Source organism: Tauraco erythrolophus, chromosome 6 (assembly GCF_009769465.1).
Source record: "Tauraco erythrolophus isolate bTauEry1 chromosome 6, bTauEry1.pri, whole genome shotgun sequence".
NCBI classification, from domain to species: domain Eukaryota; kingdom Metazoa; phylum Chordata; class Aves; order Musophagiformes; family Musophagidae; genus Tauraco; species Tauraco erythrolophus.
Window position 1 is genome coordinate 70,796,397 of NC_141470.1, and position 25,990 is coordinate 70,822,386.

The 25,990-nt window shown below is 59.3% G+C and overlaps 2 protein-coding genes across 3 annotated transcripts in view; both read left to right on the plus strand.

Moving 5' to 3' along the window:
• TRIM9 (tripartite motif containing 9) overlaps positions 1-9,940 on the plus strand; it is a 68,345-nt gene extending 58,405 nt beyond the window's left edge. The window contains exons 8-13 of one of the 2 annotated variants that reach the window (XM_086612855.1): positions 2,293-2,481; positions 4,801-4,842; positions 5,488-5,511; positions 6,438-6,741; positions 7,534-7,696; positions 9,878-9,940. In XM_086612855.1, the coding sequence (XP_086468981.1) occupies positions 2,293-2,481; positions 4,801-4,842; positions 5,488-5,511; positions 6,438-6,741; positions 7,534-7,696; positions 9,878-9,940 (785 nt within the window). The remainder of the gene's footprint in view (positions 1-2,292; positions 2,482-4,800; positions 4,843-5,487; positions 5,512-6,437; positions 6,742-7,533; positions 7,697-9,877) is intronic. The other variant, XM_086612856.1, reaches the window with a different exon arrangement.
• Positions 9,941-14,754: 4,814 nt separating this feature from the next.
• PYGL (glycogen phosphorylase L) lies at positions 14,755-25,691 on the plus strand. Its single transcript, XM_086612825.1, has 20 exons — positions 14,755-14,997; positions 16,426-16,527; positions 17,926-18,004; positions 18,225-18,328; positions 19,243-19,374; positions 19,942-20,053; positions 20,138-20,220; positions 21,171-21,314; positions 21,460-21,552; positions 21,769-21,915; positions 22,498-22,661; positions 22,765-22,879; positions 23,108-23,209; positions 23,289-23,436; positions 23,550-23,608; positions 23,904-24,045; positions 24,210-24,417; positions 24,497-24,631; positions 25,224-25,290; positions 25,488-25,691. The coding sequence occupies exons 1-20, from the start codon at positions 14,755-14,757 to the stop codon at positions 25,674-25,676; spliced, it is 2,568 nt and encodes an 855-aa protein (XP_086468951.1). The 3' UTR covers positions 25,677-25,691.
• The last annotated feature ends 299 nt before the right edge of the window (positions 25,692-25,990 follow it).

Consider the following 25,990-nt stretch of genomic DNA (forward strand, 5'->3'; position numbering starts at 1 on the left):
TTCAAGGCAAGCCTGGTTTTGGCTTCTTGTTTCTTGTGCAAAACTGAAGCCTAGGGGCAGAGGACTGGGGAGGGACCCCTGCCCTGTCACACCCTGTGCCCTGCTGTCCCCTCTCCCAGGTTCTCATGCTTGGTCCACTCTACCACCATAACGAGCAGCCGCTCCTGGCCACCTCTGCTACCCTGGGGATCATAGATTCATAGAATGGTTTCGGTTGGAAGGGGCCTTCAAGATCATCTAGTTCCAACCCCCCTGCCATGGGCAGGGATGCCTTCCACTAGATCAGGTTGCTCAAAGCCTCATCCAACCTGGCCTTGAACACTTCCAGGGATGGGGCAGCCACAACTTCTCTGGGCAACCTGTGCCAGTGCCTCACCACCCTCATTGTAAAAAATTTCTTCCTTATATGTAATCAAAATCTCCCCTCTTTCAGTTTAAAACCATCACCCCTTGTCCTGTCACTACACACCCTTGTCCAAAGCCCCTCTCCAGCTTTCCTGTAGCCCCTTTAGGAACTGGAAGGCTGCTGGAAGGTCTCCCGGGAGCCTTCTCTTCTCCAGGCTGAACAGCCCCAACTCTCTCAGCCTGTCTCCATAGCAGAGGTGCTCCAGCCCTCGGGTCGTCTTTGTGGCCTCCTCTGGACCCTCTCCAGCAGCTCCATGTTCTTCTGATGTTGGAGACTCCAGAGCTGAATGCAGCACTGCAGGGAGGGCCTCAGGAGAGCAGAGTAGAGGGGCAGAATCCCCTCCCTGGACCTGCTGGCCACACTGCTTTGGATGTGGCAAAGGGGCTTGGGCACCATGGCCTGAGAGCCCCTCCCCAGCCTAGTTGAGCACCAGCAGCTTTTCTCTTCTTTTGGAAGAGTTCCTCGTCTGGAGTTCAACTTTAAGTTCCTTACCAGCCATGGAGTGACCCTCAGCAACAACCAGGGCTTTTTAACCAGCGGTTTTTGGAAAGGGGTGAACAGCACAAGGGGAAATACACTGCGAGGAGCTGTAGGAACCTTAGATGCTACTTAGGGAGAGTCACGAGCACAGCTACTCTTGGTAGTAGTTCCTCTCACTGTTGGCAGATGTTAGAGGGCACGTCCCTCCCTCACCTTGAGCTCCATTTATTGACTTGTTGTCATATTTAGATTAGATATAAGGAAGAATTTCTTCACTCTGAGGGTGGTGAGTCACTGGCACAGCTGGCCCAGAGAAGCTGTGGCTGCCTCGTCCCTGGAAGTGTTCAAGGCCACGTTGGATGAGGCTTTGAGCAACCTGGTGTAGTGGAGGGTGTCCCTGCCCATGGCAGGGGGGTTGGAACTGGATGATCTTTGAGGTCCCTTCCAACCCAAACCATTCCATGACTCTGTGATTCTATAATAGTTGATCTAACCCGTGTCTGAACCCACTGACGCTCTTTGCTCCCACAGCCTCACGCAGCCACAAGTTGCAGAAGCTCCAATCCGCTGTGCAGAGAAACGCTTCCTTTTATCTGTTTTAACGTGGTTTCCAGCTCAATCCGTATTTACAGCTGAGACAGGAAGGCTGGGGATAGAGTGTTCGGGACTTTATCTGACTGGAATGTGCAGAGGATGGTGGATCCTACATTTTCATGCTAACATATCCCTTTATGAGGCTAGGGAGGAAATTGCAGGAGGGGATCGTTTGTGGTAGCAGGGAACAGAAACCAATAACCCGAGAGGTTCCCTCTACTCTGACGTTTTGCTGTTTATCACGAGTTAAATTCTTCCTGTAAGGCTCAGATGTGTTTTGACAGGTACAAAGGGATACCAGGAACACAACATCCCGAACAACCTTTGAGTAAGGTGGGTGCTTGGTGGTACTTAGGGTTATGTAGCTTAGCACAGCCCCGCAAAACACCTTTTCAGCGTTACCGGCTGATAATTATGTGCACAAAAAGGTATGAGATTTACTGAAGAACGATGGAAAAGGGTGCATGGTAACTTGTGAATTTTTTTAGGTGCGTTACTGTGAAGAGGTGCAGGACTGGCTTTAAAGAAAAGCGTATTGAATTTGTCATGCTGGCATGGGAACGTTTTGGAAGATGAAAATATCTTTCTTGCCGATGCTGGGGGAGGCGAGGCTTTCCTGGAGGGTCTCGCTGGGTGGCACAGCACCGGACATCTCTGCCCCACGCACCGTACGCACGCTCGCTGCAGCAAAGCAGGGTCCGTGCGTGCCGAAGCGTCTGTGCTCTGCTCCGAGGTCTGGTCTGGGGTGATGGAGCGACACCGTCCAGCAGACCCCATTTCTGATCTCTAGTTTGCATTGATCTTACGTTTAGACACGCAGTCAGAAGAACAGACCCTCCCTTTTCCAGTGCCTTTGGAAAGATCGCAGCTTCGTAGAATGAGTCCTTTCTCCTCCACCCTTAATCTACAACCCAGCTTTCCGGGGAGATCCTACTTTGAGCTAAGATCTTCGGCCCACCAGCTGAGCTTGCATTCTTCTTTACAGTCCCTGAATTCAGCCGGTGAGCCGAGTGCCTCTGGCATTTCTTCTTGGTCTGTGCTTCTGGGCATCTCCAAAGTATTTGTTTGTTTTGTTCCGTTGTGTTTGTTTTTCCCATGACATGCGGATGGTAGGGGGAACTCCTTCTGTTTGTCAGTGGCCTGCTCCTGCCGTGGAGGCACTCTCTGCGGTGAAGTTCTCGTGGTGTGTTCATCTCTACGTACCAGCATGGGCAGTTTGAGGCGTGGGGTGACGGAGCAGCGCAGTAACTCCTTCCATGGGTGCTGTTCTTGGCAGTGCTGGCATGGCTGAACCGTTTTGCCCGGCCAACCAGCAGAGCAGATCCCTCATCTCCAGTTTGCACTGATCTTGTGTCTAGGGGCAGGCAGAAGAACAGACCCTCCCTGGGAGAAACCTGCGGGGACACCTCGGTGGTTCGCTTTCCCTGTACAGCCAGAAAACGCAGCCTCTGCTGAGATGCGTCCCGTGAAATTAGTTTGCTCCATTAAATCTAGACCCCTCTTAAGAAAGAAGCAAGTCTAGATGCAAGCGAGGTCTGCTAAGCTCACGGACCCCGTGCGCTTCTGGCTCCTTAAGGCCCTGAAGACGTGGGCTCTCGCCCACTCGGCTTTTACAAAACCAGCCGTGATCGTATCGAAGTCTTGTTTTCTGCAGAGCAGAGGAAACCACTCCCGTGACACCTCGCTCATCTCCAGCACCCCCAAGCCCTTTGCTCACCTCCCTGCACCCGGTCCTGGTGGGCCATGGTGGGACGTAGGCAGGACAGGCAGAACGAGGGATGGTGCCAGGCAGCCGGCGACGGAGCCGCAGGCACAGTGCATCTCTCAGAGCTGTTTTCTAACCGGTCTTTGCACATCTTCCCGCGCTAAAGATCCTGGGCCCTGATTCTTCCGCCACTCCGGATTTACACCACTCCAATGGAGTAATTGACGGCTTCCTCTGGTGTAAGCCCAGGAAGAATGGGGGCCCCCGATTGTTTGATTTCCATCCCATAACCCGGAATGAGGAATGCTGCAGCATGACCTTTGCCAGAATAACCAGAGGCCCTGCAACTTTCTTTTCTTTGTGCTTTTTATGTGTTTTTTTTTTTTTTTCCTCATCGTACCGCTGTGCACTAATGGCTTCAACTCTGTTTTGTTACGGACGTTTCTTCCTTTGTGTCCCGTGTAGCGGGTCCGCCGCGATGGCCGCGAGCGATACTTGTGTGTGCAGTACGGAGCTCCGCAGCTGCGGGCTGGGGTGGTGGGACTGGGCGAACCGGGATCCGGAATGTGCCCGCCTGTGTCCGTGCTGTTTCGTGCTCGGGTGAAGCTGTATCGCAGTGATGCACTGAGACCTCGAAATCCACTCTTGGAACAGGGGCGCGGGGTGTGATTCATTAAAACAGCCTCAGGAGGTGCCGCTTGGCGCTCGCCGGCGGCACGGCACGGAGAGCAACTGCAGCCGGGTGCTTTCCCACCAAACACGCACGTCGGCAGGGTGAGAAGCCTCCTTCCCTGCCAGAGGAGAGGTGGAAACCAGTACACATTGCTAGACAGAGATTTCCTTAAAATACAGCACCCTTCATGGATGCCCTTCCCTGTAGTGCCCACTCAGGTCTTCATGTTGCCCTCTCCTCCTGGCAAGGACAAGCTCCTGGATCAGGACAAGCTCCTGGATCAGTCCCCAGCTGCAGTCCAGCTCCCGGGAGGTGTTTGCAGGGGACAAAGGGCACCCTGACTCATCCTGCCCATGCAGCTGCAGATGAAGCTACAGCCCGGTGCCCTTTGGGTGCCAGGGGTGTGAGGCCAAGCACCTGCCCCAGGGACCCCTTCTCCTGCTCCGCTTCTGCCCAGACCACACACGTGGCCAGGAGGCAGCCCGGAGAGCTTGGTGGGCACCATTCCCTGGGCACACCGATGGCTGCTCTGTCCTCCAAGGAGCATCTGGGTTTTTTAAGTGATTCAACTGAGGGTCAGTCTAGCGAATACGTACCAAGCAGCCAAGGGATTCTGCCAAGGCTAAAATTCCCAGCCCCTTATCTGGAAGGAAGTCCAATGATTTGGCATCCCAAGCAGGTAGCGACCAGACTTGGTGCTCTTGATCTGGCAAGGAAAGAGCAGGTACTCCACACTTCCCAGAGGCGATGCTTGCCAAAACGGCTGACGGTCCGTGCTCGAACTCCTGGGTCGTATTTGCAACCCCTCTCCGTGCTCTTTGGCTTTTAATGAATCAGACCTCCCGTGGCCGGCTGGATGCTTAATGGTTAAATCTCACGAGTGTGTTTCAAGCGGTTGTTGTTTCTCAGCTGTGATGTGTGAAATGTAGTATCTCTTTATAGGATGCAATTTTGAGACACAAGGAACGCCTTACTCTCAATTAGGCAAGTATATCTATTACCATTAACTGGCACCTCCTCTGTGTTGCTGACCCTTTTTTCTTTTTTTTCTTTTTTTTTTTTTTAAATCTTTAACTTTTCTTTGGCGAGTGAGCGGCATTTCTTACGCCCTACTTTGCTTGCAGAACGCTCTCGGATGTCGTGGCAGCAGGCAAAGTCAGAGGAGGAACGGTGATTGCCGTAGGATACGAACACTTTTAAGTTTTCCTCCGTATGGTTTTAAGGAGAACCTGAAGCCCGTGCTCTGGAAGCGATCCCCCTGCTCAGAGCAATACGTATTCCAGTTCATTGAGGGCGCCTGATCACGGGCCAGATGCCAAGGGGGGTGATTAGCCCCTTCGAGGCTAATTGGAGCGAGCGCTGGTTGCAGCTGGGTGCTCAGCAGCCTGCAGGATCAGGCCCATTCCTTCCCTAGGGAGAAGGAGCCCCATGGCCAGCCCAGTGGAATTCCCTCCTCGGGAAGCTCGAGCCCACCCTCGCCCCATCTTTCCCCACCTTTACGCAAAACCCCGAAGGGTCCGTGCGCTCGCTGGAGCAGCAAGCGAGCAGAAATTGTTTCTCGTTCCTTTCTTTGCCCGAGTTCACGTGCCGTTTTCTCTCCCGCATGCCTTTCCCTGGGAATAACCACAGTTGACATTAAAAAAATGGTGGCAGGTACGGAATCCCCTCGGTCGAGCTGCGAAGCCGGGGCACCCGCGTGCATGTCAGCTGCCTTGTGAAACGATCCAATAAATCGATGAAGAAATCTCACCCGAGTGTTTCGTTTTTCGAGCCGTGTTCACTCCTGCCGGCGCGAGAGTGTTTTGTGGATGTGTCAGTTCGCGTTTCGGGGACCGCTGGAGAAAACCACCTGGGGAACCGGGCTGGTGGCTTGTGAAAACCCCGTTGCCTCTGTCTTGTCCAGGACGTGATGCTGTATCTGTCTGATTTTTCCGTAACCGAGTCCCATGCGTTTAAACCAGCAGCTGTACCGAGTCGTGGGAGTTTCCAGGCGTTTTCCAGCCTTCCCATGAGCTTGCTCTTGTCTTACGTGTGGCCGGTTGCTCCGCAGGGAGGTTTCTCATCTCTGTCAATGTAGACCATCGTACCTGCTTTTGGTTCCCAGCACTGCCGGCCCTCAGATACTCCCGCAGAGTTTATCCGTGGATCCTTAGAGTCCCATTCCCATGCTGGGTCTGACCCTCAAACCTACTTGCATGAGGAACCCCCCGGTCGTAGAGTAAGTTACGTTAGCTAGAGCCTGGAGACCTGGCCGGGATCACACGTCTCCTTCTGCTAGGGCCAAGTTTTAGGGGACAGTGAGGATCCAGTGGGCTCAGTAGCTGAGATAGATGGACAGTGGGACGGGATGGAGACAGACAGGCACTGGGGAGCAGCCAGAGCAAAACTCATCCCAATCCCGGGACGAGGCGGGACTCATCTCCCTCCCTGATGGAAGATGCCCGCCGTGAGCCAGAAGCCCCCTCCGCCGTGCCGCTCCCCGCATGCCGCATGCGCTGTTGCGTGTCCGCTGCCCGTGGCTTGGTCGCCGAGGGCTGCGCTCCCGCCAGACTAACCCAGTGTCGTTTGTGTTGTTCCAGTTGCTTGGTTTTCTTTCGATCCTGCCTCTGCCCACGCTGACATCATCTTTTCTAATGACAACCTGACTGTCACCTGCAACAGCTATGATGACAGGGTTGTGCTGGGGAAAACGGGCTTTTCCAAAGGGCTCCATTACTGGGAGCTGTCAATCGATCGTTACGATAACCACCCTGACCCGGCCTTTGGCGTGGCACGCATTGATGTCCTGAAGGATGCCATGCTGGGCAAGGACGACAAGGCCTGGGCCATGTACGTGGACAATAACCGGAGCTGGTTCATGCACAACAATTCCCACACCAACAGGTAGGCGGTCTGGAACAGGGTCTTCCTCCCAGAGACCACAGCCCGAGCTCAGCCCCCAGTAAGAGCCTATGGCTTTTCCAGTGGCACTGACGGGTGCCCGTGGGCAGGGTGACATCTCTCCTCATCACCGCTCTTAGAGGACGTGCCCCTGCCTGAAGGGAAGGACAGTCCCTGCCTCCCTGGTTCTGCCTTGCTCCGATATTCCTGCCCTGCCTGCTGCGACTCTCCGTGCCAGCTGTCCCCCCGAGCACGCACGGCACTGCTCCTGTGCTGCAGCCCCTTCCCATTAACACCCAAGGCTTTGCAGCTCTCCCAGTGGGAAGACAGCGTTTGCCTTCATCCCTGTGCCACAGCTATCGCTCGCTTTCCCCAGGGAACAGTGGGGCTGGAGGCTCTGAAGCTTGCGGTAGCTTGGGGAGAGCCTGGTGTCACCTTCCCGCAGCCTGGAGGGCTGTTCCCTGATGGGTCAGCAGGTTTTGAAGTGTGCCCTGAAGCTTTGCTCCCCAGATCCACTTGCGTTCCCCCATGGTTGTGTTGCTGTGGCTGCTCTAGTAGGTAGCTTTGCCCTCGGGGACATCATGGCAAGCGGAGAGCACCTCTGCAAGAGGCTTGAGGAAGATGCCCAGGGACTTGGGAGCGTGGCTGGGATGGGCACAGGTCACAGCATGGCTCCTGGGTGGGCTGTGAAGTTCAGCATCGTCAGCCCTTGAGGTCCAGGGCCTGAACCCTGTGCTGGGAGCATGAGGGACATTAAGCCACAGAGATGCTCTGATCTTCTTCTCACCCCTGCAGAACCGAGGGTGGGATAACGAAAGGTGCCACAGTGGGAGTGCTGCTGGATTTGACCAGGAGGACCTTGACGTTCTCCATCAACGAGGACCAGCAAGGGCCTGTCGCCTTCGAGAACCTGGAGGGCCTCTTCTTCCCCGCGGTCAGCCTCAACAGAAACGTGCAGGTACGTGCTTTGACGGTGCTCTGGAGCACCACAGCAGCAAGCCCTGCGGCTGAGCCGGCAGGCAGACCCCGTTTCACGCCGCTGTCACTGCGGTGTGTGTCAGTGCTCAGCAGCATGGGGACTTTGTGGAGCGGGGAGGGCTCTCGTGCAAGGGGCAAGGCTTGGAAAGAGCTAAACTTACACTTGAAACCACCTGTGAGTCTCCAAAATCAGGACAGGCCTTTCCGCAGCCACAGCTCCTGCCTCTGGCTCCTCACTCCAGGTTTCTCCATCAGGGCTGGTGAAGAACCGAGGTTCTCCAGCCCTCCCTGGTTGATGGGGTTTGACAACTCCACACCGTAGGACTGTCCCACAAGAGCCTCACCAGCTCTTACAGCTCTCCCAGGACCCAGATAGGCAGATAGGAGCATTTCCAGGGAGAAGGGCACCTGTTTTCCTCTGGGGAGTTTCAAAGCCCTCTTCTTTCCCTCTCTCCCAAGCTCTCAGCTCTCCTGACCATCACCAAGCCGTGGCTCCCTGGGCCCATCCGGTATTTTCATCTTTCCTTTTACTTCTCACTGATCACATCCCTGCTATCATCTTCCCCAACGAGTGCTCCACGTTCACCGAGCCCAGCTTGGGCACGTCCGCTCTACCACCGCTCACACCTCCAACACTGCACAAGGCCCATCACGTGATGGATGACCTCAGAGTGTCGAGCACTTTGGCATGGTCTTCTGCACCAGATGTCAAAGGCATCAACCTCTCTGCAAGGGCAGAGGCACCTCTGTAAATTAGGGACCCATGGATCAGGGCGTGCTCTGTTTTGTCCATCAGGGTGTCCTGCACTGTCACCAAGGCAGTGACACTTCTCCAGCAGCGCTGAGGCAGAGGTTGGTCGGTACCATCCCAAACTCTGGGAGCATCCCTACCAGAGTGTCCCACCCCAAGGGCCCTGCAGGGAGGGAAGTCTTGGCCTTGGGGAGTCCCCGGCTTGGGGAACGTGCAACGTGCCGGGGCTGTGCCAGTGTTTAATTAGGAAATATTAAAAAAGTCCGTCCTGCTCGAATGGGTTTCATTCCCACCACCGTCCTCCAAAGCAGCCCGAAGGGGCGAGCGCGTTTCCAGCCCCCCTCTGCTTTCTGCCCATCCTCTGGGCAAGGCAGAGCTTAAATCCCACAACGACAGAGGGGTCCCATGGGACGCCGATGAAAGGCTGCTAATAAACCCAAGCTTTTCATTATCCATCTTCAAAGGTGCACGAGTAATGAAAAATGACTCTAATTAGGAGGGAAATAATTGTATTTTAGACAAAGTTTTCTATAAATCTGTATCTGAAGGGGAAAACGCTGCTATTCCAATAAAAGAAGGAACATTGCTTTGCTGCCAGTTAAAGCATTTGTGGAAGGAACTGGGTGACCTGTGCACAGCTCCTCGGCACGTCCGTGGCCCCGTGCCCAGTCAGTCCGTACAAGCGGAGCGTGCCCGTATCCCTGCCTGCGGATCGGGGTTTTCCCAGACACTCTGAGCACCAGGTCTCCTTCACTTTCCCTTTGTCCCTGCGTTAGTCTCTGCCATGTTGCTCCTCATCCCCGGATGGTGCCGGGCTGTGTGTAGCTCCCATTTTTGCACTGGAGTGTCCCCCCCACACCATAGCACAACCCTGCCCGAGCACCCCGCTGCTGCTCAGCTTCCCCCAACAAAGGTCCTTCCTCCCACCAGCAACCACATCCCCTCCACTGTACGGCCCATGCTTGCCTCGGGGGCTTCTTGGGGTCTCCTGTACAGAGCACCTTCACTGTCCTTCAGCCCCCTCCATACCCTTTTGTCCATCCCATCTGCAGAGAGACCCAACCACTGCCGTGTCCCATCTCTCCAGCAGCCAGCTGTTGGATCCATCTGCAGTCAGCTGGGAAGATCTGGAGCTCGAGACCACTGGTACCACCCTAAACTGGGGTTGTGTAGGGGCTCCTGCAGCGCAAACCAGCCATGAAGCAGCAAGATGAAGCCACCACCGTGGTCCTGGGGACAGCCTCTCCCACCTTCCCAGGCCCCCCAGCAGCGGGGAGGATGCGTGGCAGGGCAGGAGGAGCAGTGGGCTGCATCCTGCCTCTCCCGGGCAGCTGTTGTGCCGGGAGCTGCACCGTGGCTGTCTCACCGGGCACGGAGGAACCCAGCCAAGCCCTTTGTCTCTCGTTGCAGGTGACACTGCACACCGGCCTGCCCGTCCCTGAATTCTACACTTCGCGCTCGGCCATGCCATGAGGATGCTCCCGGAGCCGGCTGCCTCTTCTCGGGACGAGAGGAGCCAGCCCATTCACTCCTGCGGGACAAGACCGGCCACCGGGTCCCTGCCTGGCCGCTGGCCGGAGACGGGGAGGCAAAACGGGAAGGAAGACGTTGGCTTTTGGCCACCTCTACTCTCCGCCCTCCCGCGCTGTCCTGTGTGTGTGCGCTTCGCTGTTTAGCTCTTTTTGGCTGATGAAGTACCTAGGTAGCCCGAGATGTTCCTCTGTGTCTGCTTTTAGATTTGGTTTTATTGATTTGAGTTGGAGGTTTGGGAGTATTTTTTTAGGGGGGGGGGGGGTGCAGTTTCGTCTCGTTTGGCAGAGCGCTTCCGCCTCCCGTGGGGCTGACGGAGGGACCCCCACCACGGGAAAGCTTCCGCCCGCGCCAGCCCCGTTACTTTGCAGGATATTTCTTTCCCCCGTGGCCTTTCTTGCAGAGCGCCCTCGGTCACGTGTAGAGGTGGGTCCTGGATTACCAGTCAGTCTCCACGTCTTTACCGAAACACCCAGCCCTCTCCCTTGTCCCCCCCGAGGCGTTTCAGTGGGGCGGGGGGTGGCCACGCTGTCACCGGGTGCTGTCCCCCGGCTCCCCGCAGCCCGGCGCTGGCACGCGCGCCACAGCCATACGCCGGAGAGCCCTCGCCCGGCTCTTCGGAGATTAGCATTATATTTTTTTAGAGTTGCCGTATCAAGCCTAGCCTTAATGACTACCTGATAGTGTCCTTCCGTTCACAGGAGAATTCATTCCGCACCAAGGGTCTGACGGGGAGCCCGGGGTCGGGGATGGGGATAAGGATGAGGATGGGGAGGAAGGAGAGGTGGCCACAGCCCTGCCACGCACTCAGGAATATGCGCCCGCTGCCGGCAGCAGCCTCCCCTCAGCCTCTGCTCCCCATCCCGACTTTCTGGTAATTCAGAGGCAGGAGAGGAGCGGGAGGTGGTGGGCGCCAGGCCTGGTGCCAGCCCCCCCGTTCCCGTGCCGAGGGCGCCTGCATGCGCATGTCCCCACGCTTCGCTTTTGGGTCCCTCGCCATCTCCTGGCGCGGCTGGCGGGGCTGGGGGAGGTGGCGCTGTCGCTGCCAGGGGGTGCCAGCATGCCCAGCCTGGCCCACCCGTGACGGGGATCAGGTGGGATGCTGCGGGAGCACCGGTCCAGCAGACGGACAAGTGTAAATAGACCATTCCCTCCCAGCGCGCCCTCCTCTAGGACGGTCCCGGTTGTTCCCCTGTTGCTCTAGTATGAAGTTTACCTAATTTATTGGATGGGTGCTATCTCGTTGACTCACACCGAGGAGTTTCTCTCAGCTGCAGGAGAGCCGCGTTGCGGGACAATGCCGAGCAGCTCTTTGGTGAATTCCTGACGAGCCCCCGTGGCCGGCTCACCCGGGGCTCCTCTCCCAGCCGTTATCCCCTGTTCTTTAGGATGTTCATGGTGCTTATTAGACTCCCAGTGATTGTAAGACGTCGTCCCCCCGTACCGCGATGGTAGCTGCACACAGCCGCTGTACTGAAGAGAAGTGTCATGTTCGCTGTTCTAATAAAGGACTTTTATGAGAGAAGGGCAGAGCTCCCCCGAGCATCTCTGTGCCAACGCAGCCCCTTCCTTCGGTTCCCATCTCATCCCAACCCCGTGCAGGTCACTGCAACGCACCGCACCTCTGGGGAGACAGCAGCAGAGAATGGACAGAACTCAGTTCGTGGCAGGGAGCGGGGCACGGGAGCCAGCTGGAGCGCAGCGCTCCAGCAGCTCTGTGAGATGACCAAGGGGTGGCGGGACCTCGTGCCACGACGTCCACTTCCCTGGCACCTGCTCCCCGTGGTTGTGCCACAGCCGTGAGGTAGCAGCACCCACGGGGCGGCAGGGACAGGAACTTTGAGTTTCCACCCCACAACCAGTAGATGCCCCAGGAGAGAGACGGGTCATTGCAAACCCCGTGGTGCTCTCGGGGAGGTAACCCAGGCACAGCCATGAGCCCCAAATCCAGCAGCCCCACATCCCGCCCAGCCTTTTCCCAATTCCCCGTTCCAACGTGGGTGCTGAGCTGGGGCAGCGGGAGACAGGAGGGGGCAGCTCCCAGCAACATGGGATCCACCCGGGGCTCCCCACTCTGCCTGCAGCCATCAGCAGGGGAGTTCAGGGGACGGAGGGATGTTCCTGGGTGCCAAGGAGCCGGGATATATGGAAGGAGGGATGGCATCTGGCAGGAGCGAGGGATTACTTAGGCTGGATACAGAGCGGCATCTCCCCAGGGAGACAAGCTGCCACATCCAGCCCAGCGTGGCCACCCCAACACCAGCCCCTTCCTGGGGACCCATCCGGGATGAGAGATGGTGGCAAGGACCAGGCGAGGAGAGAGAGACAATGACAAATCATGAGACGTCAGGAAGTGACAGAGCCCGGCACTGTCGTGACGCAGTGCTGGCAACATAAAAAAATCCCTTGGGGGGATCTTTCTTCCAGAAATAGGGACAAAAGCTAATGGGTGAGTGGTGGTGGGGCCATTTCCAAGGGAAAGGCAAGGACAGTTCTCCCAGGGGCCCAAGAAGGGCTCGCTGCCCAGATATTGGCGCCTGCTCCGTGTTTTCTCTGAGTGCTTCAAGAGATGTTTTCAGTGCGAGGCCTCTGAGCTCATCACGGGCTTAAGTCCAGGGCTCAAGAAAAACTGCTAATGCATTAAGTGCATTTATGTCTCAGAACAACACTCGTCCCTTCTGGAGAGGGAACGTGCCCAGGACACCGGAGGGACGGGATGCTGCATCCTCCCTGCAGCAAATAAACCCAGCCTGAAAGTCGTGCATGGTGGGAAGGGAACAACCCGGGGCCAGAGGATAGCCACTGCCCGGGGACATCCCCGCTCCAGCTTCCAAGAGAGCAGGGCCAGGGGGTCTCAGGCTGCCCAAACCCCTCCAGGGCTCTGCCCCACACTCAGCAGCTCTCGGAGCACTTTGCACGGCACCATTCCCATGGCTGCAACTTCCACCCACGTTGCAGGGCAGGTCCGGGACATGAAATACCCGCTCGAGGCACCGAGCGCCCGGCTGCTCTGTCTGGCATCTCCTTGGCAAGGAAACCACCCCTGGGGCTTCCACCCAGAAAACAATCCTTCAATTTGCCCTGTGAAAAATCAGGAAGATGGGTCACATTCTTTTTTTTTTCCCCACATTGCACGTGTGCCATTTGGGCTGATTCCTGCACCTTTGCCAAGCAGCCGCAGCCCTTTGCCAGCACCCGGCTCGGCGTGGAGCCTCGTGGTCCCACCGCTGGGTCCCAGCCAGGGTGACAGTCAGGGTGACAGTGGGGGTGGCAGTGGGGGTGGCAGTGGGGTTGGCAGTGGTGGTGACAGTGGGGGTGGCAGTTGGGGTGGCAGAGCAGCAGCTGGGCTGTCTCACTCTTCGGCTGCACGGGGTTTAGCTCTGCAGAACTGGGCAGGAGAGCACACCAAGGCTGAAAGGCCGGCGCGGCCATGGCTGGAGGAAGAGGAAGAGGAAGAGGTTTTGCGTCCGACGCTCGGACCAGCATTTCTTGCCCTCGGGAGGAACCGGAGGCAGGAGGCAGGGCAGGGCAGGGCGGGCAGCCACGGAGCCCTGCCCGGGGAGGCGGCTCTGAAGTGCCCGGAGCCAGTCGGAAGAAATCCCACGGCATTTCCAAAGGGATTGCGGAGCGGGAAGAGAAAAGTGAGGAGGCCAGACAAGGCGCGGGGGAGGCGGGGGATGGGAAGGGGGTGCGGGGGTGCCGTCGAGCCGATCGTGACACTTTCCGTTCCGGCCTTGGAAGCGGCGTTTCGCTCCGGGCCCGGCGGGACGGGCCTTGGACGGCCCCGGAGCTCCCCGGCGGCCGCAGCCAACCGGGCGCGGGGCCGGGCGGGCGGAGCGCGGCGCGGGGCGGTGCTGCGCACCCGCCGCCGCCCGGACAAGCGCGGGGGGAGGCGGCCGCTCCCGGGACCGCTCCGCTCCGGACGGTGCAGGTGCGCCGGGGGAGGATGGGGAGGTGGGGGGGGTCCCGTGCTTATCCTCTGGGTCCGTGCCCGCCTCCTCCGCGCGTTTTGGGGGCACCCCCGTCTGGGCACCCCCGAGGTGGCGGTCCCCTGGGCACCCCCTTTGCACGTTCCTTGGGTCTCCCCCAGGGCGGTGGTCCTCAGGGTGCCCCCCCCACCTTGTACCCCTCTCTATGCATCCCTAGGGCAGTTGTCCCCAGGGTACCCCCCCCCCCCCCTTGCACCCCTCTCTGTGCACCCCCCCGGGGTGGCGGTCCCCAGGGTAACCCCCCGCTTTGTTCCCCGCTCTGTGCGTCCCCAGGGCGGTGGTCCTCAGGGTGCCCCCCCCACCTTGTACCCCTCTCTATGCATCCCTAGGGCAGTTGTCCCCAGGGTACCCCCCCCCCCCCTTTGCACCCCTCTCTGTGCACCCCCCCGGGGTGGCGGTCCCCAGGGTAACCCCCCGCTTTGTTCCCCGCTCTGTGCGTCCCCAGGGCGGTGGTCCTCAGGGTACCCCCCACCTTTTGCACTCCCCTCTGTGCGTCCCCGGTCGCGGTCCCCCGGACACCCCCTTTGCTTCCTGCCCCCCCCCCGCCCCGGTGGTGGGGCGCCGCTCCCGCCCCACGAGTGGGCGGCCCGTGGCGGCGGCCCGTCCTCATCCCCTCCCCGGGCCGCCGGCAGCCCGGCCCAGCCGGCGAGCTCAGCCCCGGGGCGGAGGCGGAACCCGGTGCCGGTGCCCAGCCCCGCCGCAGCCGGGTGCGTGTGTGTGTCCCCGTGTCCCCCCAGCCCGTCCCCGTGTCCCCGCAGCTCCGCCGCGATGTCGCGGCCGCTGTCGGACCAGGAGCGGCGAAAGCAGATCAGCATCCGCGGGATCGTAGGAGCCGAGAACGTGGCCGAGCTGAAGCGGGGCTTCAACCGGCACCTCCACTTCACCCTGGTCAAGGACCGCAATGTGGCCACCCCCCGCGACTACTACTTCGCCCTGGCCCACACCGTGCGGGACCACCTGGTGGGACGCTGGATCCGCACCCAGCAGTACTACTACGAGAAGGACCCCAAGGTGGGAGCGAGGGGATGTGGGGTGATGGGGGGACACACCCCGTTTTGCAGGGCAGGGGGTGGGAGAGCGGTGGGAACCTCCCGGCTTTCCCAAGGTGGGTCCCGCGTTATGGCTGGGCTGGGAATTTGGTTCCTCTGCGAACGCGCTGCAGGGAAAATAAGGGCTGGCGAGGGGACTGCGTTTTTCTTGGGCTTAGGGATGTTCCCCTTAACTTCTCGGAGCGTGGGGAGTGGACTTTAACAAGCGAGGCCACTGTCCTTTGCTTTGCAAAACAAACAGAGCGCAGCTTGGCCAGGAGCTGGGTGCAGGGCACGGGAACAGCGTTTGTTGTCCCGCCGCGCTGGCGTGGGTGCGGTCTGCCCACAGCAGCCGCAGAGCCTTCGAGGGGGGAATGACTCCAAGGGCTTCAAACGAGCTAAAACAGGCACGAGCCTAATCTGGGCCACAGTGATCCTGAACGTGAAAGATGGGGTTTGTGCAGGAGTTTCTATCCCGCCGCTGGTTTGCACAGGGCACAGGGCGCTGGCTGCTGGTGGATTAAGCATTAATCCCCTCCTGACACCTGGACGGCCCTGTCGCCTCCAATTGGCTCCCTGCAAGGGTGGCCCTGCCAGCACCTCGCTGGGACCGCGCCAGCCCCCGGTAGCTCAACACCTTCCCTGTGTCATGTAGGGGTGAGAAAAAAGATGAGCCTCTTCCCAGGGCTTGAATCGGGGGTGTCTCCTGTATGGCCGAGCTGTACTGGGTCCTGTCTGCCCGGCGTCGCAGTGGGACCAGTAAGCCCAAGTGATCCTGCCCAGCACATCCCATCGCTGTCTCGGGGAAACCTGTCAAGTCAGCGACTTCCCCCAGTCTAAATCCTTCCTTAAAACCCGCTGGTGCTGACGGCTTACACAAGCCTCCGCGTTACCGGCCACATCCTGCACCCATCATGTCCGTGAGAGGGAAGGCGAGAGCACGCCGTGCTCCGGAGACCGATCTCCCCGAGGTCAGCGGAGGAAGCCCGTGTCCTGACCCCGGCGGTTTGCTCGGTTTTCCGGTTGCTTTGCAGCTCGTGGTGACGTCAGGCTACGTCTCCTCTTTAAAGTTTAACTTTGTACCGCCGCAGGCACCGGCGTGCTCAGGGTGACCGGGCTGGAGCTGTCCCTGTGCTTGGACAGGGCGCTGGGGCTTGTCCAAACAAAACCGCCTCCGTGCCACCCTCTTGCCGGCTTGGGAAATAGCGACGGCGGCAGAGCAGGGCAGGGGCTGCAGGACACGGCTCGGGGGGCCTTCGGCCCCCAAATTCCCAGTGCAAACCACCCTGCTCTGCTGAGAAATGGGATTTTTTCCTAGTGTTTCAAGATGCCACCCGATAGCAGCTTCTGGGCTCCAGCGGAGCCTCCTGCGGCCCCGGGGAAGGTGACCTGGGGTGGTTTTCTCTTTCAGAGGATTTACTACCTCTCCCTGGAGTTTTACATGGGTCGGACACTGCAGAACACCATGATTAACCTGGGGCTGCAGAACGCCTGCGATGAAGCCATCTACCAGGTGAGCATGGTGGGGTCGGCGTGGACCCGCACCCCGCACCAGAGGTGCCGTTAATGAGGTCGTTAATGGCTCTAATCGATGGCAGAGGGGGATAAAACCTTGGCCTAACGCAACCCCGGCCTGGCGCTGGCACGGCACGGCGCTCACGTTATCCAAGGTTTTTGGGTGGCTCCTTTCCCCCCCACCCTGCACTTGCACCCCTCGTGACCGACACCGCCGTAGGCGGCCGGCGCGGTTGCACAAGGGTAGGAGCAGAAAACACGTTCAAAGGAGAGGAACTTATTTTTTTGAAGTTTTTTTTAATTTTTTTTTTTTTAGTTAATGGACCTTGCGATGAGGATGGGAGCTGGGCTGGGGGTGAGGGTGACAGGGAAGAGCCCAGGGTGCTCTGTGGTGGTAGCCTGGGGCAGCGAAGGTGGGGGGTTATTTGGAAATGATCCTCTTCGCAGCGACGGCAGGTAAAGCTCTGCAGAGCCCCCCGGGCACAAACGCCCGACGTTTCTAAAATAAAATGTTTGGCATAATGTAAATCCCTGAAGCGATTTATGTGGCCGGTGCTGGTGCTCCCGGCGTTGTCGGTGACCAGACGGTTTGGGAGCAGATGCCACTCACCAGGTGGCCATGGGACCGGGGTCGTCCCTGCTTGCTGTGACTGGGGGACATCACGGGGGACATCAGACCAAGGGGTTTCCGTGGGAAAAGGAGGCTCAGCCCTGGCAAGGCGCTGTCTTATTTCCTGCTGAGCTGCTCCGGGAGCTTTGCATAGGCAAAACCTCTTCTTCCCACAGCATCCCGGGCTGGAAACTTTAGATTTCCTTGTAAAAGTGGTGTAGCTGCTTCTCTGGGTGTCTCTGGTAAAGGGCGATGCCCGGAGTCAGGGGGATGGGTGCCTGTCCCAGGGGGATGGGGGTGCTGGGGGAGCAGGAAGGCAGTGTCAGCCCCCACAGGGCTGCAGCCGTGGGGCTGGGGCGGGGAGGGAGGGGACGATCCTGAGTAGACCTGCCCGAAATGTTTGGGACCACGAGAGCAGCACCCTGGTTGTGGCTGGGTGCACCCCACCCCCAGGAGTTTGTCCACAACAAGGTCAAGGTCACACTTGTCCATTGTAAAGTCTGGTGGAGTGAGTTAAACACCGGAGCTGGTCCCTGCTGTGACGTGGAGTGGTGGGGAGGGGTAAAAGAGGGGCTGCTTTGGGTGCGAATCCCTGCGTCCCAGCTGCAGGATGGCTCTTGCAGGCTTGGATACCTTTCCACCTCTCCTGGAGCCCGACTTCCAAGGGCAGGCAGCAGCGAGGGGTGCAGGGCAGCACCCAGGGGCGCGTGCCAGCAGTGCCTCCCCTCCGCGGGGCTGGGCACTCTGAGAACCTCCAGCCCATCACCTTCTCCTTCTCCTCTGCAGCTCGGGCTGGACATGGAAGAGCTGGAGGAAATTGAGGAGGACGCCGGTCTCGGCAACGGTGGTCTCGGCCGGCTTGCCGGTGAGTGAGCCCCCCAAACGTTGCCTGGGTGGAGGGCAACGGCTGGGGGGTTCCGAAACCCACGGGAGGGTTTATTGCTCCAGCCTTGCTGTGCTCGGGGCGAGAGGTGCTGGGTGGCCGCTCGTGGCCGTGGGCACTCTGTGGGGAGTGGGACCCGCTGGCTCCCAGGGCTCCAGGCTTCCAGGGAAGCGCAGCTCACTGCCCCGCTCTACCCTGGCAGCCTGCTTCCTCGACTCCATGGCGACACTGGGGCTGGCAGCCTACGGCTATGGCATCCGCTACGAGTACGGCATCTTCAACCAGAAGATCCGGGACGGGTGGCAGGTAGGGACAGAGGCGCGCGGTCCTCGCCTTCCCCCTGGCACAGCTGGAGCCCCAAGTCCAGCCTCTCCCATAGATCAGGCGACAATCGGGGTGCACGGACGCTCTCCCTTGGCTTGGAGCTGGAGCCGGAGTCGGTGCTGCCGTATTTAAAACTCGTCAGATGTTTTCTCGAACAAGTTTAACCTCCTAAACTGGTGCACGCACGCAGCATCCCTCCCTGCGGCAGGGAAGCTCAGCTTTCATCCCGGCTGGCTCCGGCACGCGGGGCTCTGGGATCAGCCGGCATCGTGGTTCCCAGTCGAGCCCGTCAGCGGCTCGGTGCAGCGGCACGGAGGGGAGCGGATCCTCCTCCCAGCACCCCCTACTAATTAGCAGAAAGCTGCGAGTTATCAACATGTCATCCTTTCCTCCCAAGCCGGATTTGGGTGGATACTTGCCCATGTAGTGGGGACAGGAGCTGTATTCCCACCAGGAGCAGGGCTGTAGGCACAGAGGGGTCAGCGCTTCCACTTGTCTGGCTGCCCCATGCCCTGTGCTTCCCGGCAGCTCCTCACAGGGGGTAGCAGGATGATCTCCTTGGGAGAGACTGAGACTGGAACTCTGATTAAGGGGCTAACAGCATCTCGGCCGCAGCGCGGCGGTGCCGGCGGTGCTCCGAGAGAAACGTTCTTCTCATCCCCATCCATCACCCCCCTCCAGCAGGGAGACCCCGAGGTTCGCGTGGTTGGGGCAGAGCCCTGCCTCCGGGATCGCCTGGCAGCACCAAAATTCAAGTGTAGGGCAGACAGACGCCGAAGCATCGTCCCCTTTGCCACGAGCAGCCGGAGCCTTTCCCAGCCGTCCTCTGTGTGGCACGACCCGGGGAGGTCCCCGTGGCTGGGTGGCCCCGTCACCGCTCTCGCTCCCTCTGGCAGGTGGAAGAAGCTGATGACTGGCTCCGGCATGGCAACCCGTGGGAGAAAGCCCGTCCTGAGTACATGCTGCCCGTGCACTTCTACGGGCGCGTGGAGCACACCGCCACCGGCGCCAAGTGGGTCGACACCCAGGTACGGGCTGGTGAGCCGGGAACCCCCCTTGCATGGCTTGTCCCATCCCCTGGTGGGGCTGTCACTGGCCAGCTGCACCCCGGGCACGGGTCCCACCAGCATCCTTGCCGAGGAGGGTCGTACAGGCAAGGCTGCTTTGCTGGGGTGGAAAAGCAAACTGGGGAGAAGATGGCCATAGGGGTGGGGACAGGTTTTGGTGCTCCACATCCACAGCTCACCTCTGAAATACCCCAGAGCAGCTCCAGCAGGTCTGTGTGCAGCGCACAGCCCGCCACGATGGCTTAAATTAGGCTTCTCCAGACCTTCACAAGCCTCTCTCCAGCCCCTGAGCGCTTCTGGCAAACCCCAGCTGCTGGGGTGGCCCAGGGAAGCCAGGGTGGCCCTGGGGCAGGGGCTGGGGCTACCAAGCACATCCCCACGCGTGCCACCCCGTGAAGGTGGATGCAACCCTGAACTCAGTCCTGCAGGGAAGGTCTGTGGGATGGGAGGGCTGCTGTGGGGCAGGGGGGACGTGGGGAGACACCAGCTGGGGCACAGCCCGCTCCAGCTGCCCTGCCGATGTCCCAGGTGGTGCTGGCACTGCCCTATGACACCCCCGTGCCCGGGTACATGAACAACACCGTCAACACCATGCGCCTGTGGTCGGCTCGGGCACCCAACGACTTCAACCTGCGGGACTGTAAGTGGGTGCTGGGGGGGGGGCATGTGGGATGGGGTGCAGAGGGGGGTGCCGTGCCCACCTTATCCCTCCGCTCCTCCGCAGTCAATGTCGGAGACTACATCCAGGCCGTGCTGGACAGAAACCTGGCAGAGAACATATCCCGTGTCCTCTACCCCAACGACAACGTAAGTCACGATGCAAGGAGGGGGTGTCCCCATTTTAGGGACAGTTGGAGCGCAAAGCAGAGCATTTTTGGATGCATTTTTGCAGAGATGCTTTTGGTTGTGTTCCACGCCGCCTGTACTGCTCAGTTGGGGATCGCTGCCTGGGGCTGCAGCAGACATGAGTCCGTTCCTGGGCACATGAGCACATCCTGCTGCAGAAACGTTCCTGGAATCTCAAAATATAACATGAGGGCAAACATGAACCCTCCTGGCATTTCCTTGCCAGTCCCTTGCAGCCCAGGTCCCGAGATTGCTCCTCAAGTTGCCTTTTGCATCCCGCCGTCTTGCCGTGGGTGTTCTTGCCGTGCTGCAGGCTGGCTGGCATGGAGGAGCAATGGCATGTCCGGCTCTTCCCCGGGCACAAAACGCGCTGCGGAGCGGGGAAAAGTGATGAAGGGCAGCTCTCCTTGCCCTCCAGCCTGTTTTGGGCAGATCCTGATGTTTTTTTTTCCCCCATTTAATCCTACTCCAGCCTGGCATGGAGAGCTGGCGCACTGCGACTCTGGTGGTGAGGATGCCTCGTGCAGATCCTCCCTTGCAGACCAGTGGGTTGATGTTTTGTGCTGCGTGAGCGGTGGTTTCATTCTTGTCCTAGAAATAGCTCCTGGGTGTCACAGCCCCTGTGGCTTCCCATCCCCTCACCCCACTACCTTTCCTCGCAGCCAAAATTTTCCAACCTGGGAGAACAGGTTTCAGCGATGCTCAAGGTGGGGATTTAAATGTCCATTTGTACCAGCACGTCTCAAAACCCCAGTGCTGAAAGCTGGAAAGCAAGAAGATGGGGTTTGAGCTGGGGAAGAATGGGGGGCCGGTGCCATGCCATGTGGTGGGCGCGTGCCGGCGTGGCTGCCCATGTGGCTGGGAGCCCTGGGAAGGTGCAACACTGCAGCATCCCACTCCTCTGCTCACAGTTCTTCGAGGGGAAGGAGCTGCGGCTGAAGCAGGAGTACTTCGTGGTGGCTGCCACCCTCCAGGACATCATACGCCGCTTCAAAGCATCCAAATTCGGGAGCACGGACAGCGTCCGAACCGTGTTTGATTCCTTCCCAGACCAGGTACGAGCCAGGGGTGCTCCGACGTGCACCTCGGAGCTCGTTTTGATGCCTCCTAGATGCACACCCGGGGCCAGAGGGGTTTTGTGGACCCTCCGAGGGTGGGGGTGGCTGCGTGTCCCCGTGTGTCACCCTGCTCTCCCCGCAGGTCGCCATCCAGCTGAACGACACGCACCCTGCCATGGCCATCCCTGAGCTGATGAGGATTTTCGTGGACATCGAGAAGCTGCCATGGAACAAGGTAGGGAGACCTGACCTGGCCTGTGGGTCCCCTCCACTCGCAGCCACCCTCCTGTCCTGGGGAACCAGTTTTGTAGCTGGGAGAGATGTGGAGCACTCAGGTGGGGTTTAACCACTACGGACTTGGAGGAGCCAGCTCGGCCGTGCTGCTGGCTGCCATGGGAGGACCATGCGTGGTCCACCCTCGCTGCTCAGCGCTGGCTCTGCCCCCCGTCAGGCCTGGAGCATCACCAAACAGACCTTCGCCTACACCAACCACACGGTGCTCCCCGAAGCCCTGGAGCGTTGGCCAGTGGACCTGGTGGAGAAGCTGCTCCCCAGACACCTGCAGATCATCTATGAGATCAACCAGAAACACCTGGATGTAAGTGCCTCTGGGCAGCACAGGAGCCCTCTCCAGAGTGGAGGACGGGGATGGCTGTTGGGATTAGGGGGATGTGCAAACAGATGATGGTGGGTGGGTGGCTGGGTGGTTCTCGTTGCTGTTTTGGGAGGTCAGTGTATGGAAAGCCCTTCCCACCAGTCTGTTGCCATCCTGCGGTTAGTGGCTATTTCAAAGACTTCACCCGTTGCTCCAGGGACTTTCCTGTTGGCATTTCTTTGCTCCCTAAATGCTAAATTCATCCTGGAGAAGGATGAGGTGGGCTTCAAAGGAGATGGTGGTTTGGCCTCCTGGTCTGGCAGCACGAGGCTTTTACCAAAACCAAGCATGTACCCACAAGCCCCTCTCTGTGGGACCTTGGGAGGTCCTTCTGTCCAGAGACACCCGTGCTGGGGGAGGACGCCCTTTGGGGGGTGGGTTTGCCCCGTCACTCTGGAGTAAAATCCACTGCTCTGGCTGGTGGCAAATGCATTGGAGACGTTGCTGTGGCCTCCTCGGGAGCCATCGGGTGGGACAGCCCTAAATGCCGCCACCACTCACCACCTCTCCACCCTCCGCCGGCAGCACATCGCTTCCCTCTTCCCTAACGACGTGGACCGGCTGCGGAGGATGTCGCTGATCGAGGAGGGAGGCACCAAGAGGATCAACATGGCCCATCTCTGCATCGTCGGCTCCCACGCTGTCAACGGCGTGGCGAAGATCCACTCCGAGATAGTCAAGACTCAAGTGTGAGTGCAGGAGGGGAGGCGGTGGTGGATCACCCCCGGCTTGGAAACAGTGGTGGTGGCAGGCGGGCGAGCCTGAAGCCGTGTCCCCTCCTCGTCCTCGCAGCTTCGAGGACTTTGCAGCGCTGGAGCCAGAGAAATTCCAGAACAAGACCAACGGCATCACGCCGCGGCGCTGGCTCCTGCTCTGCAACCCGGGGCTGGCGGAGCTCATCGCCGAGGTAATGGCACGGGGGGACCCCCAAACCTCCCCGACCCCCAGGGACACCGCCCCAGGGGACACCACTCCAACCTCAGCCATTGACATCTTTTAAATGGTCAAGCTCTGTTTGCTCTTCCACCCAAGTCTCCTGTTCCCGCTTTCCGAGCACCGCGGGCCGTGCCGGGTGGGAGCAGCGTGCCCGACGAAGGCATCCTGCGGTCAGCACCTGCCTCTGCTCCTGTTGCAGAAAATAGGGGAGGACTACGTGCGGGACCTGAGCCAGCTGACGAAGCTCCACGAGTTTGTGGATGATGACCTCTTCATCCGTGAGGTTGCCAAAGTGAAGCAGGTGAGGGATGTGGGCAAGGGGGGACATGGGCAGGAGGAGACGTGGGCTGGGAGCTGACCTGCTCCTTGCCCTCACCCAGGAGAACAAGGTGAAGTTCGCGCTGTACCTGGAGAAGGAGTACAAGGTGAAGATCAACCCTTCCTCCATGTTCGACGTGCACGTGAAGAGGATCCACGAGTACAAGCGGCAGCTGATGAACTGCCTGCACATCATCACCATGTACAACCGTAAGCCACCGCGCGCCCCGAGGGGACCGGCTGCCCTGGGGGTGCACGAGCCTCCCCGTCCCCCGGCGCTGTAGCTAAAACAGAGGGTGACACCACGCCGCTGTCTTCTCCAGGCATCAGGAGGGACCCTGCGAAGCCGTTTGTGCCGAGGACAGTGATCATTGGGGGCAAGGTAAGTTGGCTCAGGGCTTCTAGGCGTTGTGGAGGAAGTCCTTGAAGATTCCCTAGGGAATTTGGATGCAGGTGTTCTCATGGGGTTGTGTCCCCGAAGCCCTCTGGGAAAGCCCTGAGGTAGCACTCGTTGGCTTCAACCCCAGCGAGGTTCTGCTGCCTGTGATCATGCAAGCCCCAAAAAACTCGGTGGCACAACACACGAGTTGGATGAGGGAGAGGAGCAGGGCTGAGCGGGTGCTCCTCACTTGCCTCTGGCACCAGCCCTCCAGGTTCACCCGTGGCTTTTCTCCTAGGCTGCCCCAGGATACCACATGGCTAAAATGATCATCAAGCTTATTAACACTGTGGCTCAGGTGGTGAACAATGACCCTATCGTGGGGAGCAAGCTGAAAGTCATCTTCCTGGAGAACTACAGGGTCTCGCTGGCAGAGAAAGGTAGCCCATGTGGGGCACAGTGTGGGTAGGGGATCTCCACCCTGTGGCTGTCCACCAGCCCATGGCTCCATCACTGTGAGACAGCAGATGTAATGTCCTTCAGCACGATGCAAACCCAAAGCTGGTCACCATGAGCCCCTTGTGTCCATGTGTTTCGTTGGCAGTGATCCCAGCTACTGACCTGTCGGAGCAGATCTCCACAGCAGGCACCGAGGCGTCGGGTACGGGGAACATGAAGTTCATGCTGAATGGGGCCCTGACCATCGGCACCATGGACGGAGCCAACGTGGAAATGGCCGAAGAGGCTGGAGAAGAAAACCTGTTCATCTTCGGCATGAGGGTGGAGGACGTCGCGGAGCTGGACAAGGAAGGGTGAGGGCTGGGGATGCCACGGGGGTGCCATCACAGGCAGCTGGAGCAGCACCGTCTCATATCAACCCTTCCCTGCCAGGTACAACGCCCAGGAGTACTACGACCAGCTCCCTGAGTTGAAGCAAGCCATTGACCAGATCAAGAGCGGCTTCTTCTCCCCGAAGGAGCCTGACCTCTTCAAGGATGTAGTCAACATGCTCTTCCACCACGACCGGTAAGGCCTGGGATGCCATCCGTGCCCTGGGTTAGGTCTTTCCACCAAACTCTCCGTGCCTGTGCAGAACATCCCCTGCACCAACCATCCATCCTCTGGCTGATAAGGTCCCATTTTCTGGCCTTGATGTTGCGGAGGTGGAAGAGCAATTGGTGCTCCCCGGGTACAAAAGGCTCTGCACATATGGCACTTCACGCTCGCCATGATGAAGCCTGGGGTACATTATGGCCAAGATGCGTTTGGGTGCTGAGCCCTCAGCAGATGGTAGATGCTTTTAGGTATCTCAAGGGCTTTCCTGGCCGGAACACTAAGCAGCCAAGAGCCGTGGGCATTTGCATTGGGGAAACGTTTTCCCAGTGAGCCGATGCGGGGTGTGCCCTTCCCAGGATGCCCGTCCAGCAGCACCCGGGGTCCTGCAGGGCTCTGTACAAACAGGGCTTGGGGAGGGGGAATTTGTCTGAAGCACTTGTGTTGGAGGAAGCCCCGGACCTGGCAGCCCGAGCCCCATGTGCTGCAGCCACCGGCCACTGCCGTGCTCCTACCTCCCACTTCTCTGCTGTCGCTGACTCCCCCCCTTTCTTCCTTCCTACAGGTTTAAAGTTTTTGCAGACTACGAGGCTTACGTCAAATGCCAGGAGAAGGTCAGCAAGCTGTACCTGGTGAGTGCCAGCCTGGGGACGAGGAGGGGGAGCTGCTGGGGGGGGCACAACATCCCATCCCGGAGAAGGGGTCTGGTGGGGCTGTGCACATAGATGGGTTCCTGGTGAGGAAGCTCCTGCTGCAGGAGGTCTTGGGGCCAACATAGCACCCATGGGCGCAAGCCTCCGGCTGCACCGTCCCACCACTCTCCTTGCAGGACACCAAGTCATGGACCAAGATGGTCATCAGGAACATCGCGGCAGCTGGCAAGTTCTCCAGCGACCGCACCATCAAGGAGTACGCCCGGGACATCTGGCACGTGGAGCCCTCCGACTTGAAGATCCCACCACCCAACGAGCCCCGGGACGCGGTCGAGGACAAGACCCCCAACGGCATGGCGGCGTAGGGGCACGGAGCCGGAGCTGGGGGCTGCCAGCGCGTGCGTTGTAAAATTGTCTCTGCTGTCTGGGCGCTGCTGTTGGCTTTCCTACGGACGGGGAAGGGGGGGAATTTTTATAACGTTAAGCGTCGTGCAGAAAGAGAAACCGCGTCACCCTGTTGCTTGCATAGGTGCTAAAAATAAACGTGCCGTTGGAGTCCAAGGGGCTGTCTGCCGAAGCCTAAAATTAGGGATTGGGTTCGCTTGTGCCAGCTTTACCGCAGGAGGAGGGTGCGAGGTGGGGGGCAAACTGCTGGGGCTCAGTGCAAGAGAGGGGGCGC